The sequence below is a fragment of the Littorina saxatilis genome, linkage group LG7, assembly GCF_037325665.1.
Source record: "Littorina saxatilis isolate snail1 linkage group LG7, US_GU_Lsax_2.0, whole genome shotgun sequence".
NCBI lineage: Eukaryota > Metazoa > Mollusca > Gastropoda > Littorinimorpha > Littorinidae > Littorina > Littorina saxatilis.
The window spans coordinates 13035211-13054632 of NC_090251.1; the positions used below are offsets into that span (position 1 = coordinate 13035211).

The 19422-nt window shown below is 42.9% G+C and overlaps 2 protein-coding genes across 3 annotated transcripts in view; one reads left to right on the forward strand and one right to left on the reverse strand.

Moving 5' to 3' along the window:
* LOC138970720 (bromodomain-containing protein 4-like) overlaps positions 1-19422 on the forward strand; it is a 50157-nt gene that overhangs the window by 20322 nt on the left and 10413 nt on the right. Inside the window, exon 1 of one of the 2 annotated variants that reach the window (XM_070343209.1) lies at positions 2804-3017. The exons of the other annotated variant lie outside the window; for it this stretch is intronic. The gene's annotated coding sequence lies outside the window, so the exon portion shown is untranslated. Of the gene's footprint in view, positions 1-2803; positions 3018-19422 lie in introns of those variants that run through there. 2 annotated transcript variants of the gene reach the window in all.
* Positions 17032-18559, reverse strand: LOC138970122 (uncharacterized). Its single transcript, XM_070342605.1, has 2 exons — positions 18544-18559; positions 17032-17930 (listed from the first exon to the last, which is right to left on the reverse strand). Exons 1-2 carry the CDS (start codon positions 18557-18559, stop codon positions 17032-17034), a joined length of 915 nt encoding a protein of 304 aa, XP_070198706.1.

Consider the following 19422-nt stretch of genomic DNA (forward strand, 5'->3'; position numbering starts at 1 on the left):
ACCCACCTGTATGGTTTACGGAGAGCTTGGTCGTTATCCAATTAGAATTGAGGTACAATGTCAGTTACTGGTTTATTGGTATAAACTGATGAAAGAAATGAACGATGGTGCGAATAAGATGTCCTGTTTAATGTTAAAGCTACATTTGAAGTTGTACCATGTACAAAACGTTAAATTGCCCTGGTTGTCGCATGTCAATACTATGTTAAATAAGTTGGGTCTATCATATTTATGGACAACTCAGAGTCTTGCCGTCTCAGGTTTTAAAAACATTGTAAAGCAAAGGCTAAGAGATCAATTCCTGCAGGAATGGAACACTGACGTGAACGCCAACAGCTTGTGTTTTAATTACAGAATATATAAAAAGGATTTTTGTCTGGAAAGGTATTTGCTTTGTTTGCCTAGGAAATTCCAAGTTAAATTAGCAAAATTTAGAACAAGCAATCATAAGTTGCCAATACATCAGCACAGATTTTTTAATGCCCCTAGAAATGAAAGATTGTGTGATATGTGCGATAAAAATGAATTAGGTGATGAGTTTCACTATTTGTTCATTTGTACCGACGAAAGTATAGTGTCTGAAAGAAGAAAATTAATTAGTCCTTATTACCGATCTCACCCAAATTGTTTAAAATATGAACAGTTAATGAATTGTAAATCTAAGATAAAACTAATGAAGCTAGCAAGATTTGTAGCCCACGTTATGATTTTAGTATGTTAGCGTTATATCTAGTTTCTTTATTGGTATGTATATGTATGTAATATATGCTTTTGTTTTGTTTTGTGTTTTTACAAAAGATGCATGGCATAATGGTATTGCTAATTTATTTCGGCTGTATATTATCGTTGTCCGCTTAATGTATATATATTATCTGTCTGATCTCTTACCTGATTTTGTTAAACCTATTTTTCTTTTATTTTTGTTTGTATGTATGGAAGTGTATATTGCCAATTTATTTTGGTTGTATAGTATTGTTGTACTTGTCCGCTCAATTTGTATACATATATTAACTGTCTGATTTGTTACCTTTTTTTGTTAAAATTATATCTTTGTTTCAAAGCCCTCTGGGCCCAAAACAATAAAATACTTGACTTGACTTGACTTGATTCCACGAATTGACCTTTATATTTATAAGACCAGTCTAGCTTTTTCGGGCACATCAGTCTGGAATTCACTGCCATCATCCTTCAAGCACTTAAAGTCATTAACAAGTTTTAAAAATTGAGAACACTTCATGTCTGAGTAGTTGAACGCGTTTCAATTTACCACACTAAGTATTATGTCAAAGATACGCTGTGCAGTTTATATTCTGAACATATTTTTGTTGTACTATTGCTACATGTTTCATTGCTACCAGCTTGTAGTTGTACGCATAATTACCTGCATAGCCTATGCATTTGATTTTATGAATAACCACAGGTGTATGCGCTTCATGCCTCATCTTCATCGTCATCATCATCATCATCTTCATCATCATCATCATCATCATCATCATCATCATCATCATCATCATCGTCGTCGTCGTCATCTTGTTGTAAACTTTAAAAAAAAAAAATTTTTTTTACTTTCTTAATTTTATCATTGTGTGTCTGTGCGTCCCAAGGACAGATGGTAAGAAAAGGCGTAGTCTTAAATCTTAATCCTTGTTAAATAAAGTTCCATTCTTCTCCTTTCCGTATCTCATTCAAGTTTCTTTCCTCTACCTCATCCTCGTCATTTCCTCTCGCCGTCTCCCATTTTCTCTCCTTTCCGTATCTCTTTTACCTCCCTTGTTCCACCCTCCTCTTCCTTCTCCTCCCTTCTCGCCGTCTCTCCCCCCCATCCTCTCGTCTTCCGCATCTCGTTGTTTCCCCCCAAATCGTTGTCTCTAGCGTTTTCTCTTCGTCGTTTTTTTTCTTTGTTTAATTTTCGCCTGTTGCTGCCCCTTTTTTGTTCTGGTTGTGTTGTGGATTCGCCGATGAAGATTGGTTGTGAAATTGGGATGGGTATCCATGAGATCGCTGACTATGTTTGATTTTTTGGTGGTAGTGATGTATTTGTCAGTCGATCAGTCATCGAAGTAGGAATGAAAGAAAAAGGCCGGATACATATCGAGTCAGTTTATAAGCTGGTATTGAATACATGAACAACGGAAGACTAAACGAACAAATTAATTAATTAATATTTTGGTCGATCAGTTAAATCAACCACTTATTGTTTTCCCGCAAAGATGTTGTACACACACACACACACACACACACACACACACACACACACACACACACACACTCTCTCTCTCTCTCTCTACTCTCTCTCTCTCTCTCTCTCTCTCTCTCTGGTTTAAACAGTGTTTATTCAACAATTAATTAATTAATGTTTTGGTCGATCAGTTAAATCAACCGCTTATTGTTTTCCCGCAAAGACTCTCTCTCTCTCTCTCTCTCTCTCTCTCTCTCTCTCTCTCTCTCTCTCTCTCTCTCTCTCTCTCTCTCTCTCTCTCTCTCTCTCTCTCTCTCTCTCTCTCTCTCTCTCTCGCAAACACACACATAAACAAACGCACACACACTCTGTCTTCGGTAAATGAATTGGTTAAATATCGTTTATCCTCCCCCCTCCCCCTCTCGCTCACCCTCCCCCCCCCCCCACCCCTTCCGTCTTTATACCACCAGCCCCCTCCCAGCCCCATCACCACAGCACCCTCCCTCGCAACCAACATTTCTCTGTCTCCATCCTACCCCCTCCCACCAACCCAGCCCCCCACCACAGTCAGTGTCTGGTGCTGTCTCCGAGTGACTGTTTTCTTTATTCACCCCGCGGGGCCTCGGTACGCTGCCTACTAGTACAAGTTCACGCGTTGTTGTCATTCGCTCTCAGTGTGTGCCGAACGCTCGGAGAGTGAAGTCCAGTTTCTGCGGAGCGGAGTTTTTCTTCAAAGTTTTCTACTTTCACTGTGTGAGTGTTTTTGACTGACTTCGTTGGCGTTCGTGACCTGCCATCATTGACAAAGTTTTGATCTTCGTTTGGTTTTACATACCAAGTGAGTGAGAATATTTCGTTGTTTTGATTGAGTGGATGGGATTGTAATGAAGAAGTTGTAACAAAAGAGTTGTAGGAAGTTTGTCCGTGGTGGAAGGATTACAATGATTGTGAAGAAATCGAAAAGGTGCATGTTTGGTGTATTTAAGTGTGATTTACAATTGACAGGTTGATATCAGATTAGTGTGTATTAATAAACTAGGTAAAAACAGTTTACTGTAGAGTGATAAGAAACTTGACATTGTTGACTAATCATTTATAGTTACTCATGATGAGAGTGATACTGAGCAGCCAAAGTCAAAAACGGGACTTGTTTTGTGTGCCGTGATCTTTCATTGACAAGTTCCTGTCAGTCGTTGACCTGTAAAGACTCCGGGAAGATATTTTGATTGCTGTAATTGAAAACTAGGACATTTGACATTGTTTCCTAACTTGGTCTAAGACTAATGATGGATATATGTTTGTGGTTGCATCATTCGACAAAGGGGCGTGTGTTGCCAGTGTGCACATGAGCGTGAATTACTGCGGATTGACAAGTTCTTGTCGTTCGTCAGCGGGCTGCACTTATAGAGGGAAAAACAATGGTATGGTTGAGAAACGATGTGATGGTTGAGAAACGATGTGATGGTTGAGAAAACACGCCAGTAAATACAGCACCCTATACTCACGTGACATGTATGTGAGTATCCCCCAAAATCGATTTAACTTATGCGAAAACGCACCGAGCAGTGCTGCTGATCGAACTTTAGACTTGTATCCCCCCCTGGATTCTTGTTTGTGATGATAAATGGTATTTTGACTTTGGAATTAGCTTCAATGCAAAATAGTTCTGTTCTTATTCAAGGGACGTAACCGCTCGGTGCGTTTATTTTCTAATAAATCGAATTTCGGGTAAAATCGATCGAATTACATCACAAATCTGCTTCATTTGCAAGATCTTGCCATGATTTTTTCCCTCAAGATAATTGTACCGCTTGAAATTGGCGGAGAAACAGTCAGTCTGAAGTTAACATGTCACGTGAGTATAGGGTGCTGTTTTACTGGCGTGTGTTGAGAAATGATTTGATGGTTGAATGTTTGCATTTGAAGAGTGGTACATTTGTAGGAGACTGTGTGGTGTTATTATTAGAATGACAGTGGATGCAATCAAAAAGGGGGCGTGTTTAACGGTAATCTTCCACTGACTCCATGTAAGCTCTTATATTTATCGTTCCTCCAGATAATTTCGAGTAAGTGCCGTGAGAAGGTTTGATTGCTGAACAGATAGTTGCGTCCAAAGAGTACACGCAGTAGGAAATGTGAAATTGTTTAGAAACTACGGGGGCGCAGTGATTGGATTGGTTGTTTGTTTGTTCGTTCATGGGCTGAAACTCCCACGGCTTTTACGTGTATGACCGTTTTTACCCCGCCATTTAGGCAGCCATACGCCGCTTTCGGAGGAAGCATGCTGGGTATACGTATTTTCGTGTTTCTATAACCCACCGAACTCTGACATGGATAACAGGATCTTTTTCGTGCGCACTTGGTCTTGTGCTTGCGTGTACACACGGGGGTGTTCGGACACCGAGGAGAGTCGAGAGTCTGCACACAAAGTTGACTCTGAGAAATAAATCTCTCGCCGAACGTGGGGACGAACTCACGCTGACAGCGGCCAACTGGATACAAATCCAGCGCGCAACCGACTGAGCTTCATCCCCGCGATTGGATTGGTGACTGACGGGTGCAGTCAAAAAGGGGGCGTGGTTTTGATCAAGTGGACTAGCGCCGATGCAGTGGCAGCGGCTTTGTTCGTGAACGTTTGAGTCATCCAGAAATACTGTCTGTTGTGACCTTGCAGCAAGTAAACTATATTTGTTATTATCAGCTTCTGTGGGATATGAAAGATATTGTAATCTCTTTCTCACTGACTTTCACTCCGATGTTGTAGTTATGATAGTACTATCAGCTCGGGCTTGTTATTTACTAAGTACTTATTTCAAGGTTGTTGTTAATGTTATCTAGCACGTACATGTGCTCTGAAAGTCGTCCAAGTGCTATGTAACTGTCTGATTTGGGATTTCTAGAATAAGATTAATTATTCTGAATGAATTCCACTCGTCAATGTGACCAGCTTTTTACATTTAGTCAAGTTTTGACTAAATGTTTTAACATAGTAGAGGGGGGAATCGAGACGAGGGTCGTGGTGTATGTGTGTGTGTGTGTGTGTGTGTGTAGAGCGATTCGGAGTAAACCACTGGACCGATCTTTATGAAATTTTTCATGAGAGTTCCTGGGTATGATATCCCCAGACGTTTTATTCATTTTTTCGATAAATGTCTTTGATGACGTCATATCCGGCTTTTTGTAAAAGTTGAGGCGGCACTGTCACACCTTCTTTTTTCAATCAAATTGATTGAAATTTTGGCCAAGCAATCTTCGACGAAGGCCGGACTTTTGTATTGCATTTCAGCTTGGAGGCTTAACAATTAATTAATGACTTTGGTCATTAAAAATCTAAAAATTGTAATTAAAATTATTTTTTTATAAAACGATCCAAAATTACGTTTATCGTATTCTTTATAATTTTCTGATTCCACAAACATATAAATATGTAATATTCGGATTAAAAACAAAATTAAATTTCCGAAATCGATTTAAAAACAATTTCATCTTATTCCTTGTCCGTTCCTGATTCCAAAAAACATATAGATATGATATTTTTGGATTAAAAACACGTTCAGCTAGAGTGTTAAAAAGAATAGAGATATAGAAACGCGTGCTATCCTCCTCAGCGCAACCGCTACCGCGCTTTTCTGGATTGTTAATTTCACTGCCTTTGCCACGAGCGGTGGACAGACGATGCTACGAGTGTACGGTCTTGCGGAAAAAATGCAATGCGTTCAGTTTCATTCTGTGAGTTCGACTGAGCTTGACTAAATGTTGTATTTTCGCCTTACGCGACTTGTTTTCTCTCTCGCTATCGTGGTCAGTCAGTCACGATGTGGAATGCCAGCACCAATACAATACAATACAATACAATACAATAATCTTTATTCATCTCTAAAAGAGAAATTACAAGCTTGACTGTGTGTCTGTAAAATCAATCAATTAATCAATCAATCAACCATGCATGTAGTAACATTCACATCGCATATTCACATCATATCGTTACACGCAAACATTGTACCCACACACTTACTAAAATAAGCCTGCAAATAGAAGCAATGCATTGCCTGTTTAAAAATCATATCACATTATCACCTTATCACACTTTAACCACATTATCTTCTCACATTTTTGAGTCACTTGAGAAAAAGTGACTCTATGTAATCGGTCAGTGTTAGTCTGTCCGGCCGGCCGTCCGGCCGGCCGTCCGTAGACACCACCTTAACGTTGGACTTTTCTCGGAAACTATCAAAGCGATCGGGCTCATATTTTGTTTAGTCGTGACCTCCAATGACCTCTACACTTTAACGATGGTTTCGTTGACCTTTGACCTTTTTCAAGGTCACAGGTCAGCGTCAAAGGAAAAATTAGACATTTTATATCTTTGACAAAGTTCATCGGATGTGATTGAAACTTTGTAGGATTATTCTTTACATCAAAGTATTTACATCTGTAGCCTTTTACGAACGTTATCAGAAAAACAAGGGAGATAACTAGCCTTTTCTGTTCGGCAACACACAACTTAACGTTGGGCTTTTCTCGGAAACTATAAAAGTGACCGGGCTCAAATTTTATGTGAACGTGACTCCCAGTGATCTCTACACTTTGACGTCTGCTTTGGTGACCTTTGACCTTTTTCAAGGTCACAGGTATGTCTTGAATTCTTCAGGTATGCATTGTGTTGTGAATAGCAATTTCTTCCTGTCCATCTGATGCCTCATATAATATTCAGAACTGCGAAAGTGACTCGATCGAGCGTTTGCTCTTCTTGTTATCTTATAAGTCAATATAATTAACAACAGAGAAAAACAACTGATAAAAGGATGTAAAGATTATGCCGTTGTCAGAGCGACAGCACCAGCACCTAGCGCCCCACCTGAGAGTCGAAGATGTGAATTGCAGATGGAATGAATGAGTTTCTGTAGCGTGTGGTTCTTGTGTATGGCTGTCTAAATCTTAAGCTTCTGTCTATCCGTCTGCTGTCAAGTTCAGGTCTGAGTGGGTGCGTGTCATCGGTCAAAATCTTCTGTAGCCTGTCAGTCAGTCGTCGTTCCTGCGTTGATGCAAAAGTGTCCTGCTTCCTCCCAACTACCCCACTTCTCTAATCTATCCCTGTCCTGCTTGCTGATGCTGCCACTCCAACACACGGATCCAAAGTACAGCACACTATTGCAGGTTGAAGTATAAAACATCTGGAGAATCTCTTGTCTAACATTAAAATATCTGAGTTTTCTCAAAAAGTACAGGCGGGAGTGGAGCTTCTTCACAATAGCATCAATATTGGGCTTCCATGTCAACTTATTATCTATGATTATTCCCAAATACTTATACTGCTCTACTTTCTCTACAACCTCCCCCTTAATCACTATATCCCCATGTACATGTTCCTTCCTCCTATTGTCCATAATCATTTCCTTGGTCTTGCCTACATTAAGTTCTAAATAATTTAAATTATCATCACACCAACCAACAAACTTATCTACCTCCCGCCTGTAGTCAGAGTCGTCATCGTCAGTCATTAGTCCAACCAGTCCAGTGTCATCGGCAAACTTTGGCACCGTTCATTGTCTACCCGCAGAGTGTGATTATGGCCGTGATAATTATGTCGGACAGGTGCGAACACTGAAAGTGTGTCTGTTTGTTCTGCATGCAGGAGGTCAGAACTCATTAACTGTTTTTGCACCTCTCTTTTATTTTTTGATAGATTGATTTGCACGGATTTAAAAAAAAAATTTAAGTTATTGTAATGTTTAGTTTTTTGACAAAACAAAAATATGTTTTTGTTTTATATCCTGGATTGTGGAACGTTAACACTCTGTATTTGTTGGGCGCCGTGATCACCGAGGGAAATGCAACAAGAAATTCGTTTTCAGCGCACTCTTTGTTTCCCACAGGAAGGGCAAAGGAGAATATAATGTCAACGCGTTTGACAGGTAGGAGATAATTGGATAGTAATGGTTCTCGTTCCTCTGCTCTCCGCGGTTTAGAAAGAATTTCAAGAGAAGTGAAATGGTTCAGCAAGTAGGTGCAATGTTTGTTTTTCACCGAGAGTTCGTGTAGGATGAATGGTTAAAATAGTTAGGAAGGTTACGAGAGTATCCCCTTGAATCGTTTTGACTGCTTTGAAACCTCTCGTTAAGCTAGTCTTTCATCCCGGAAATTTGACTTTAAAAAAAATGTAAGAAGTTGTTATTGTTTTTCTTGTTGAAACCCCGATTGGCACCGTGCTTCTGTTTTGTATTGCGCGTTATTGCAGTAATATCTTATGCTTTCTGTTGTCTCCCTATGTCTCTCTCTCTCTCTCTCTGTCTCTCTCTCTCTCTCTCTCTCTCTCTCTCTCTCTCTCTCTCTCTCTCTCTCTCTCTCTCTCTCTCTCTCTCTCTCTCTCTGTTACACACACACACACACACACATACACACACACACACACGCAGACACACACACACAGACACACACACATTATCTCTCTTTTAAATAAAAAGTAAACACACCAGTAACCAGGTTAGGTACGTTTATTCATTCTCTCTCTCTCTCTCTCTCTCTCTCTCTCTCTCTCTCTCTCTCTCTCTCTCTCTCTCTCTCTCTCTCTCTAATTAAGTTTTTCTTTCCCCTCTTTGCCTTGTCAGTCGACCTCAGTCTGTTCGTTTTGTTCTGTCCGCCGGTCAGTCACTCAGTCTGCCGACAGTTTCTGTATTCCTGAAAGTGGACAGTATCTTTTAGGGGTAGACATGAGGTCAAGCAGGGATAAGTCTCACAGACATAATAGTTATTGCTTCCTATGTCCGTGGGTACGTTCTACTATACGCACTTGGGCCTCTGATCCGAATGGCCTTTTTTGTCGTGCTTGAGGGTCGTGTTTCTATTGTGCGTGTGCTTTGTCTGGCTTATCAGCTTGTGTTCCGTGGGATACTCCCCTGACATTAGTAATGTTACCTCCCCTGTGACTCGAACAATACACTGCCGCATACCTCACTGGCCATGAGGATACATTCCGCTCATACCTGCGTGAAACTAACTATGTAGCATAACTTGGCTGTCTATTTCCGGGTTCCACGCAAGGACCGATGCCATTCAGATTTTGATGTAACGGTCTGAGGGGCATGTTTTGTTACAATGTTACCAACAGGGAAGTTGGTGAGATTGAATATATCACAGTTAAACCGGACGTGTGTGTGTGTGGGGGGGGGAGTGTGTGTGTGTGTGTGTGTGCGTGATACATCATATCACCGTAGCTTCATCCCCGTCTCTGGACTTGAATTCCCTTTAAACCCCATTCCAAAATCGGTATCAAAGGCGCACAGATCACTGGCAATGCTCTATACACAATCAATCATTTGTTCTCATCCCATGAAAACGCCAGGGGCAGTTGTTTTCGCTCAAGAACAGCGTGAAATCAGATTGAAGACAAAGCGCACTACCAGAGCACAGACAAAGGCGACGCAGTTCCAGACTTGGGGATGTGTCTGGGGTTCGAAGGTGCGCAGTGATTAGAGTGATTAGAGTGATTAGAGTCTGGAGGGTTGAGTATTGTGTGTGCGTGTGTGTGTTTGTCTGTCTATCCATCTGTCTGTATGTATGCGGCGTGCGTGTGTTTGTGTTTAAGTGTTTGTCACTGGGGGTGGGGGCACATGTGTAGCTACTCTATAGGCAGAGGGTGGATTCAGATGGCTTAAGATATTGTGCAATTGGAAAAAAAAAATTCCCTGCGCTTAGAACTGTACCCACGGAATACGCGCGATATAAGCCTCATATTGATTGATTGATTGATTGAATTGAAGTCGCCATTGTGAAGCACACTGACTGACATGATCAATGTTGGGACATTTACTTACTGACAGCAAAGCAACACAACACACGTGACGAGTCCCACTGTATTGCCTTTGAAGACCAATCAAGGGGCAGTAATGAGACATAAGAACTTGTGCTGTCAATCCACTCTAGTGACCAGCGCGCAAGATGCGATCTAGGCTCGAGTTTTACCATGTTGCACATGTAACCGTGTGCCGAAACACTACGATCACCTCGGGAAGCGAAGTGCAATCAAACAGGATTGAAAATGTTAGGGCTAATTTCTTAGCCCTATAAAAACTGTTATGCAAACCCGAAGGTTTCCATGAACATACAGACAATCGGAAACTACCAGACCCCATCACAAACAGATTTCCACAAACCACGGGTGTTGACTTAAAGGCCAACAACTCGGGTGCAGAGTCTGCTGTGAAAGGAGCGGTAGCCTCCCCTGTCACACACATATTATAATTATCTGAACAGGCAACTCACAGTGAGGATTTTACCGTGCTTTCCTCACTGAAACGAACTTCACGCTTCAAATGGGGTGATTGATTGAATTTCAGGTAGCGGAAGAAAGTTGTGTAAGTGTGAACCATGTAGATCTTAATCGGTGGGGTGTGACTGACATCTATGAGTGTTGAAATTGACGTCAGGGTGAATGATCCGTGGGGCATGCCGGCAGATCAGTTGGAAGGTCAGACACCGACGAGCTAATTGATGCTTTGATTTCTGGTGAACGGCGTTAGCTTTGAAGGTTAACACTCTGATTTATGAGTAACGGGTTGTGTGTGTGTGTGTGTGTCGGGGGGGGGGGGGCGTGTGTGGTGGGGGTGGGGTCGTGTGTGTGTGTGTGTGCGTGCGTGAGGTGCCTTTTGGGTGTTACAATTTACATACAATGGGTCTCCCTTTGTGTATTCCTCTCCGTCTCTCACTAACTCTCTCTCTCTAGCTCTCCCTCCTATCATCCCCCTCTCTCTCTCTCTCTCTCACTCCCCTCTCCCCCTCTCTCGTCCTCTCCCTCTCTTCTCTCTCTCTCTTCTCTCTCTCTCTCTCTCTTCTCTCTCTCTCTCTTCTCTCTCTCTCTCTCTTCTCTCTCTCTCTCTTCTCTCTCTCTCTCTCTTCTCTCTTCTCTCTCTTCTCTCTCTCTCTTCTCTCTCTCTCTCTTCTCTCTCTCTCTCTCTCTCTCTCTCTCTCTCTCTCACTCCCCTCTCTCACTCTCTTCTCTCTCCCTCCCTGGCATTTCGTCCTCTCTCGCACACACACACACTTCTAACCTTGAGAGTTATTTTCAGACAGCTAACCGTCAATGCCATTTCAAAATAAAATCTTGATCTTTGTAGTGCAGTAACATTCCTGCAGTCAGGTAGTGGAACGGTCACTTTTGACCAGGAGCGCTGATTCCACAGCAACTGAGAAGCAGTCTGGCAAACCTGTCGGTGGCAGCAAACAGACTGCCTCTAGACAGGTAAGCGGCGGCCACTCTTGACAAGGAGAGTTGAATGCGGACAGCTGACCACTCGACTGGTGTGACCCAGCGGTGCGAGCTAATTGCTAGGTCAACACTGACCGGCGCGATCACTGCGACCCCCCACTGCACTTCACTGGGGGTGGGGGGGGGGGGGAGGGTGAGTCGGGAGGATGCGCTCTGTACACACACGAAGTGAAGAGAGGCGTTTTAGTGTTCTGGGGAAAACAGCGCGGGGGTGGGGGTGTTCTGTCCAAACACAAAAGCTATCAGAGAAGAGCTGCGTTTAAGGGGGGGGGGGGGGGGTGGGGGAGGTGGGGGGGGGCAACTCTGACACGCATACAAACACACGCACGCATGCTACACACACACACACACACACACACAAACACACTCATACGCACACAAACACACTCATACGCACACAAACACAAACACACATACACAGCTACGGGGACAGGGGAAAGATCAGGGGGGGGGGGGGTTGAGGGCGTCGGGGGAGGGGGGGGGGGGGGGCTCACTCAGACACACACGGCCGTTTGTTTTCACTGTAAATCGGAACCGCAGTTCCCCTTCCTTTCTCTTTTTATTACCTGGCTGACTGTTTTCGACCCGACTAGAGTAATCCCGCTGACCGGAATTTGAATGGCTGTACACGTACATACCTTATCAGCGTCGTGTGCACTGTGTGCTGGATAGAGTGGTGCTTGTGTGGAATTCGTGCTTGTCAGTCTCTCAGTGTCAGCCAAGACTGAAAACAAAGGTTAGTTTGATTTAAACAAGATTTTATGAAGGAAATACAGGGTGGCATGTATTATGCGATATAAACATTTGTGACCACACACCAAGCTAAGCTTATATTAAGTGTTAGTTTAAGGTCAGTTTATGGTACACATTGACAGAACATTGTGATCAACTGTTGGCAGTGAAATACCCCTGTAAAGACCCCCAGTTTGAGACTTCCTCCATTTTAAGACCGTTCTGTTTCAGAATTATCTGTTCAGTCATAAGCTCTGTAAATGGACCTCTATTTTAAGACTCCCTCCTTTTTAAGACCGTTCTTTCTCAGATGATCTGTTCGTAAGCTCTGTAAATGTTCCTACGTTTTAAGATTCGCTCCTTTTTAAGACCTGATTTTCTCAGATTTGTCAAGGTCTTAAAAGGGAGGTTCCGCTGTAAATGAGAGGTGTTTGCTCTAGGCTCCAACGCAAAAATGTCGCCGAAACGAAACATCAGTGTACTTGAACCTTATCTATCGACCTTTGAAGTGGACGGACGAGATACACAACAAAGAAATAATAATGATGACAACGATTTTGCTTCCTGTATTCGACGGTGACTGACTTTGAAGTGAGAAACCCAACAAGCCCAACCAACTGCTATTATAAACTGTGTATTGCACGCTCGATGATCGAAATGCAATTCCAACATTCTGTGTATAGTAAAAGGGACTGCTGACTGTTTCAAATGCGAGTGTCCTTTTCATTTCGAACACCTGGCGCATTGACCGACAAAAGCGAGCTGCTGCCACTGTATCCGTGTGTGTTTGTAACGAATACAAACACACAAACATGCTTGGTAACCGTAGTAAAACTCCACTGAACTTTCCATCAATGAAAACACAGAACATAAAACTCTCGCTCGGTTGATTTGGAGGCTGTTAAAAAGGTGTCCGTGGCTTTGCACTTGGCTCCGACGCGAACGTGTGCTGGGCAGTAGCTTTTATTTTACAATGGAACCCCTCCTTGCAAGACCTTGAAAAAATCTAAAAAAATCGGGTATTAAGGCCCCCCCCAAAAAAGGTCTGTTTACGGTAACATAGGCCCAAAAAATAGGGTCGGTAGGTCGGGATTTTTTTTTCTCCAAAAACCCCATATTTTTACGTTATTTTGCAAAAAAACAAAAAAAAAAACAATTTTTTTTCCCCAAATGCCAAAAAAAAGTCTAGGGTCGCGCGAAAAAAATAGGGTCGGTCGGGTTACCGTAAACAGACTTTTTTTTTTTTTGTGCCTAAAAAGGATGTACGAGATTATTGGAACGGGGGAACTAAGTCATTGGGGGTTACCGGGCGATCGTAGTCTTAAGATGGAGGTACATTTACACAGGTTATGAACACACAATCTAACAGAGCAAGGTCTTGAAAAGGGACGGTGGAAGGGGGGGGGGGGGGGGGGGGGGTTTGCGTGTCTTGAAAACGGGACTCGGGACAACCCGTGACGTCAGCGCTTGTGTCGAATAACCAAGCCCACAGAGAGCTAATATTTTACTCTAACCTACTCCGTGAATGCACTCCGCGAGTAATTGATTCCCAGTTGGTGGCTTAGGTTAGCATGCATTTTACTGCTGTTGTCCTCGAATCAGCTACTTAGCTGGTAGACGAGGAATAATTGACATAAAATATTTGTGAAATCAAGCGTGACTCGCATAAACGACGAAGGATTGGCCCTAAAGGGTAACATATTTTGATGTCACACGCTTTCCTTCTTTGCCACTACTAAAGCAAACGTGTGCAAGATTGTATGTTACACGCTTTGGAGATGTGCAAGAACGGATTCAAACTCAAAATCGTCCCTCCAAAAGCCCCAAAATGCACACACGACTTTTATTTCTCCTGCTGTTGTCGTGTCTTCTCTTTACAAATTCTTCAACGCTGAGAATACTGAAAACGGCATCCCAGACTACAGTACTGTTTCCATACGCGAGTTTAGCTTCCCTTGGAAAGTGGCTCGCTCAGGAGGCCTGTTAGTCTGAAACTAGAAGGACAGAGTTGTGAACATAGATGACAAAGACCCCGGAAAGAACAAACATTTCGCGGATGCAGACACAGAAAGACGTCATGAAGAATGGAATGCTTCAAAAGATACAGACTGTGACGATGACTGTGACGTCATTCACATATACCGAGACGTCATTCATAGTTGTTCGTTCACTTTCGTCAAAAAGTAGATCTCTCCACAATGGCTGCTCCTGTGTTTAGGTTTGTCAAGCGTGAGTACGCAAAACGTGTTTGTTCTCTCCTCTGTTGAAGCTGTGAGACATAATCGCCATTACGAGCTAGTCGTGTGACAGAGAGTGTTCTTGCACACTCGACTGCTGCTGTTTCACTCCGGCTAAAGCCGTCGTGAAACATCTACAGTCTCGTGTGCAAGAAAACTCTCTGTCACACGACTAGCTCGTAATAGCGGGTAATATCACCCGCGAATCAATCCAGGTATGCAGAGCTGTTTTATAAGGGATTGGGGACCTTGGGTCGTTCAACTCACACACAGGGGAGAAACTAGCTGCATTAACTGAAAACTCGGGCGTACATTGCAAATGTGGTTCCGGCGTTTCGCACGGCGTAGGGGTTAGACTGGTGCGGGTACGGACATTTATTGCTTTCAGTTTTTTTTGTTGGTGATTGTGTGGTTAATTTATGTGTAAGTCTCACCCCCCAGGAACTGACCTGTATCTTATTTACAGTTCTGTCTGTTCAGCGTTTTTCTCTTTTTCTTCTACTTCTTCTACTTCTTCTTCGTCTTCTTCTTCGTCTTTCTCTCATTCCTCTTATTGGAAACTGAATTTTGACTGCTGTTTTCATTTCATTTTCATTTTCATTTTCATTATTTTCTTGTGCCATCGATGGGAAATGTGGGTGTCTTTCTCTCAAATGAAAAGCTGGCATCAACAGAGTCGCGGCTACTCCGGTGTGTTCGTGTTTAGGGTGTAATCAGCCACCTGCACTCATGGCAGAATGACCGAGGTCTTTTACGTTGGACAGTGGTGACTGACACGGGAGTGGGACATGGATATTACACACATAGTCGAGACAAAATCAGAAAAGAACAATTAAAACAGCTGAAGACAACATTAATCACAACAGTACAGAATAGAACACACGAAATTACAATAGCATGTTGAATGTTCCAGTTTGGTTTTACCGTGCAAATACATGATGGGGGGGTCGTTGAGAAAATACCAGGGCATTGTTTGAGAACAATGGAGCCGGTGTGACGTTTTCATCTTTCGCCGTGTTGATATTTCGCTTCTCGGCCTCGTTGATCTAGTATAAACTCTACACTGAACAAAAAAAACACCCTTCGATAGTACCGATGAGCGACCTTGTGTACCTTACATTCATGGGGCCAAATTTGTCCAACCAATTTGTTTTATTTAACTTAGAAATTTGATTCATCCTAAAAATGTTTTCCTTCTTACTCAAGGGACGTAACCACTCAGTACACGTTTTCGAAGAATTCGATTTTGGGGGTGAAATCTATTAAATTTTACCACCAATTTTCTTCACATGCAAGAAACTGACATGCTTTTCGTCCATAAATGATTTCACTTCTTAATTTTACCAGGAAACAACATTTCAGTCTTGAGTATATGTCGAGGGGGAAATATGTACACAGGCGAAAGATAAAATCGTGACACCGGTAGACACAAGTTCGTGTGCATGACTAATGCAGCTTTATCGGCACAGGAGGTCTTGTCTGTTGACTTGTGTTGTGCTGTAAGTTGAACCAAGTGTTTGTTGTAGAACTTTGCAGGTGGTTCTATGCCTACACATATATATCAGGACGAATCAGATACGCTGATGGAGTATTTTGTTTGTTTCTTTCCTTCTGTGATGCTAGCTGTTGTTGTTTTATTGTGATGTTATCACTCATACCCATAAATATGTGCGACGAGTTCCGAGGTTGAATAATTTCTGTTCGTGGTTTTGTGGACACAAGCGCAGTAGCTACATAGTCAGACACGGAGAAGATGTATTTTGTCTCCAGGATTCCGTTGCTGTTGTCTTAATTACACCCCCGGTATAGGGGTGTGTATAGGATTCGGTCCATGTGTTTGTTTGTTTGTTTGTGTTCGCATATAGATCTCAAGAATGAACGGACCGATCGTCACCAAACTTGGTGAACAGGTTCTATACATTCCTGAGACGGTCCTTACAAAAATTGGGACCAGTCAAACACACGGTTAGGGAGTTATTGGTGGATTAAAATTATACAAGGACTTATAGAGGGACATCTTAATGGTCAAAGGGAAATAACCATTCTCACTCAGTCACTGCCACCAACTGAGAAGGTTATTTCCCTTTGACGGGGGTGTTTTTCCTACCTCGGAGGAATTTCTTGTTCTTTCGGGTTGTACGGGGCACATTGCTGTGTCCGCCAGAATTCATCACTGAAGCCAAAGAGGAAAGTAAAGGCTGGGGTTGCGGTCATGTTTAAAAACAAAAAGCAAGCTCTGTCTGTATGCCGCTACTCGCTACAGATACATACTGGATGTCGCTAAAACTCGGCTGTGAGAACTAATTAAAGTCATGATTCTGTACGTCCTCACAGGCACCTAAACCATTTAGGGACACTGGTGATTATGACTGTGGGAGTGACTGATCGAGAGTTTTCTTCATGAATTAGGATTTTCTTTATGATTTAGGGGTTTCTTCGTGAATTCAATGGTATTCTTTATGATTTAGGGGTTTTCTTCATGAATTAGCGGTTGCTTCTCTGGGTTTTATTTATGATTCAGGGGTTTTCTTCATGAATTGCGGTTTTCTTCGTGAATCAAGTTAGGTTTTTCTTTAACACCCCACCACCACAGCTCGTATCTTCTTCTTCTCGATCGCTCAGACAGGGACTCCGGAACTTCTGATGAAGTCTGCAGTACAGCGAAGACTCCGCAGGTTGCCGAAGATCTTCTCCTGAACTGGTGTGTCAGCAGACCATATTTCTGCTCGTAGTTTTTGGTGGATTGGACAGTGTTGGAGGAGGTGTTCCACTGTCATGTCTGCGATGCCACAGTGGCATACAGGCGTGTCCCCAATGTGGAATTTTGAGAACATGTGGTGCCTGAGTCTGCAGTGGCCGGTTCTCAGGCGCACAATGATGACCTGGTCTTTTCTGGAGAGTTGATAGTAACTGTCTCTAGGGTTGTAGTGAGGGTGTTGCTGCAGCCACCTTTTCCGTTGCTTCTCTTTTACAATGGTTTTTGCCTCACCAAATGTAACTTGCTGGTTCTCTTGTGGTAGCTTCCCTCCTTCTTTCGCCAGCCTGTCAGCTTCCTCATTCCCTTGTATGTTGCAGTGTGATGGTATCCATTGGATAACTGTTTTCTCTGTGGATTGCTGCAATGTAGTGAGGGCAGTTGCAAGTTCACTAACGTCCTGGTTTTGGGGGTTGGAGAGTGCTTGCAGCACAGAAAGTGCGTCAGAGAAGATGACTATCTTCCTGCAGATGGTATCTCCTGGGAGCATCAGAGAGTTTTTCAGCACACCAGCGGCTTCCTTCAGCGCTTCTGCCTCGGTCTTGTAGTTGGTGGAGAATTTCCCTGTTGCGATTGACTTCTTTATTGGAGCAGCATCTTTTCGACAGATAAGGATACCTCCACCGCCGTTTCGTGTTGCTTTTTCGGCTGATCCGTCAGTGTATGCGTGGGTCCACTCTTCATTTGGGTACGTTTGGCTGATGTACTCTAGTGTAAGCGCCTTCCTTTCTGCTTCAGACTGGACTTGTTTCTGCAGGATTCCTGGGACAGTTGTACATATCTCAGGGAACTCGATCCTTTCTTTTCCAAGTTGGGAGTGTTGTGGGAATTGAGATTGGTGCAGCCGCTTGTTCCATCAGGTCTGGGTCCCGTCTTTCCAGTCTTCGTGCTTGGTGAAGGAAACTCCCCCTCTTCAGTCTGCATTTGGTGGGCATTGATGTCCGTTCATGCATTGGGTGTGCTTGCATTCTCTTGTATTTTGCATATTGCAAGAGAGTCGGACTGGCCGAGTTTCTTTTCCCCTTGGATGTGCGTCGTGTGAAACGAGGTCGCGTGCCTCTAGATAATCCCACACGCCCCTTGTTGCTATAGATGTAAGCGATATGGTTTACACTGTAACTTGATACTTCGTACTTCGTGTGTGGGGAAAGCACGCAGTTGTCGCTGAATCAGCAACGAAAGTGGAGACATCAGTGACATCAGATATATATGTGTATGCAGTAGCAGTGTTGGTATTGCGTGTGATGTATACTGTACATCTGTCCAATATTTGAAGACAACACTCTTTCTCGTGAAAATAGTTGGCCGCCTCACTGTCTCAGATCTTGACAGGCATTCACATGGGATAAGACCATCCCTCCACTTGGTCACATACCAAAAATCAACACCATGACTGCTTGTTGTGGTGAGTTGGATTTTTTTTAAGGAATTAAATTTACAAATTAATGAATCAAACAATTCCCGCCGTGCGGCACAGAGACCACACAGGCAGTTCACTTTTGGTATGTGACCAAGTGGAGGGATGGTCTTATTATCCCATGTAAATGCCTGTCAAGATCTGATATGGTGAAGCGAACTATTTTCACGAGAAAGAGTGTGTCTTGAAATATTGGACAGATGTACACGGTATACATCACACGCGGCAATACCCACACTGCTACTGCGGCATACATATATATCTGATGTCACTGATGTGTCCACTTTCGTTGCTGAGTTTTCGAGTGTGCCTTCGCTTAAAATCCTGCACGGCCAGATGTAAAGTATACAGCGCAAAAAACCTACACGGCTATACGGATAATGAAACATCCAGATTCTTTCAGCTTGGGATAACGCACACCAAATATGTGACCCTCCACCACGGAATGAGTCGCATGTCACCTTTGCATGATGTTCATATTTTTACATTTTCCTAAAGAGTTTTTTATGCTCTATGCAATGGTGTAAACCGTTTTAGAAAAGAGCAAAAACTGTTTGAGTTATAAGCGTGTAACTAAGGTGACCCTCACACTGCTACCAGACACTCCCCGGACTTATATTATGCCTAGCGCAGAACCGCGCGAGGTGACATGCGACTCATTTCGTGGTGGAGGGTCACAATTATCTGCTGAACCAGCACAACAGTAAAGACATGTGGGCGGACACATTAGCCACCGTGCATTATGCGTCAGTGTGTAGAATGTTTTGTGTTAATGAAGGTATAAAGAGAGTGCTAGTGTCAGCAGATGCTACGGTTGGTGCATATATCGATATACTG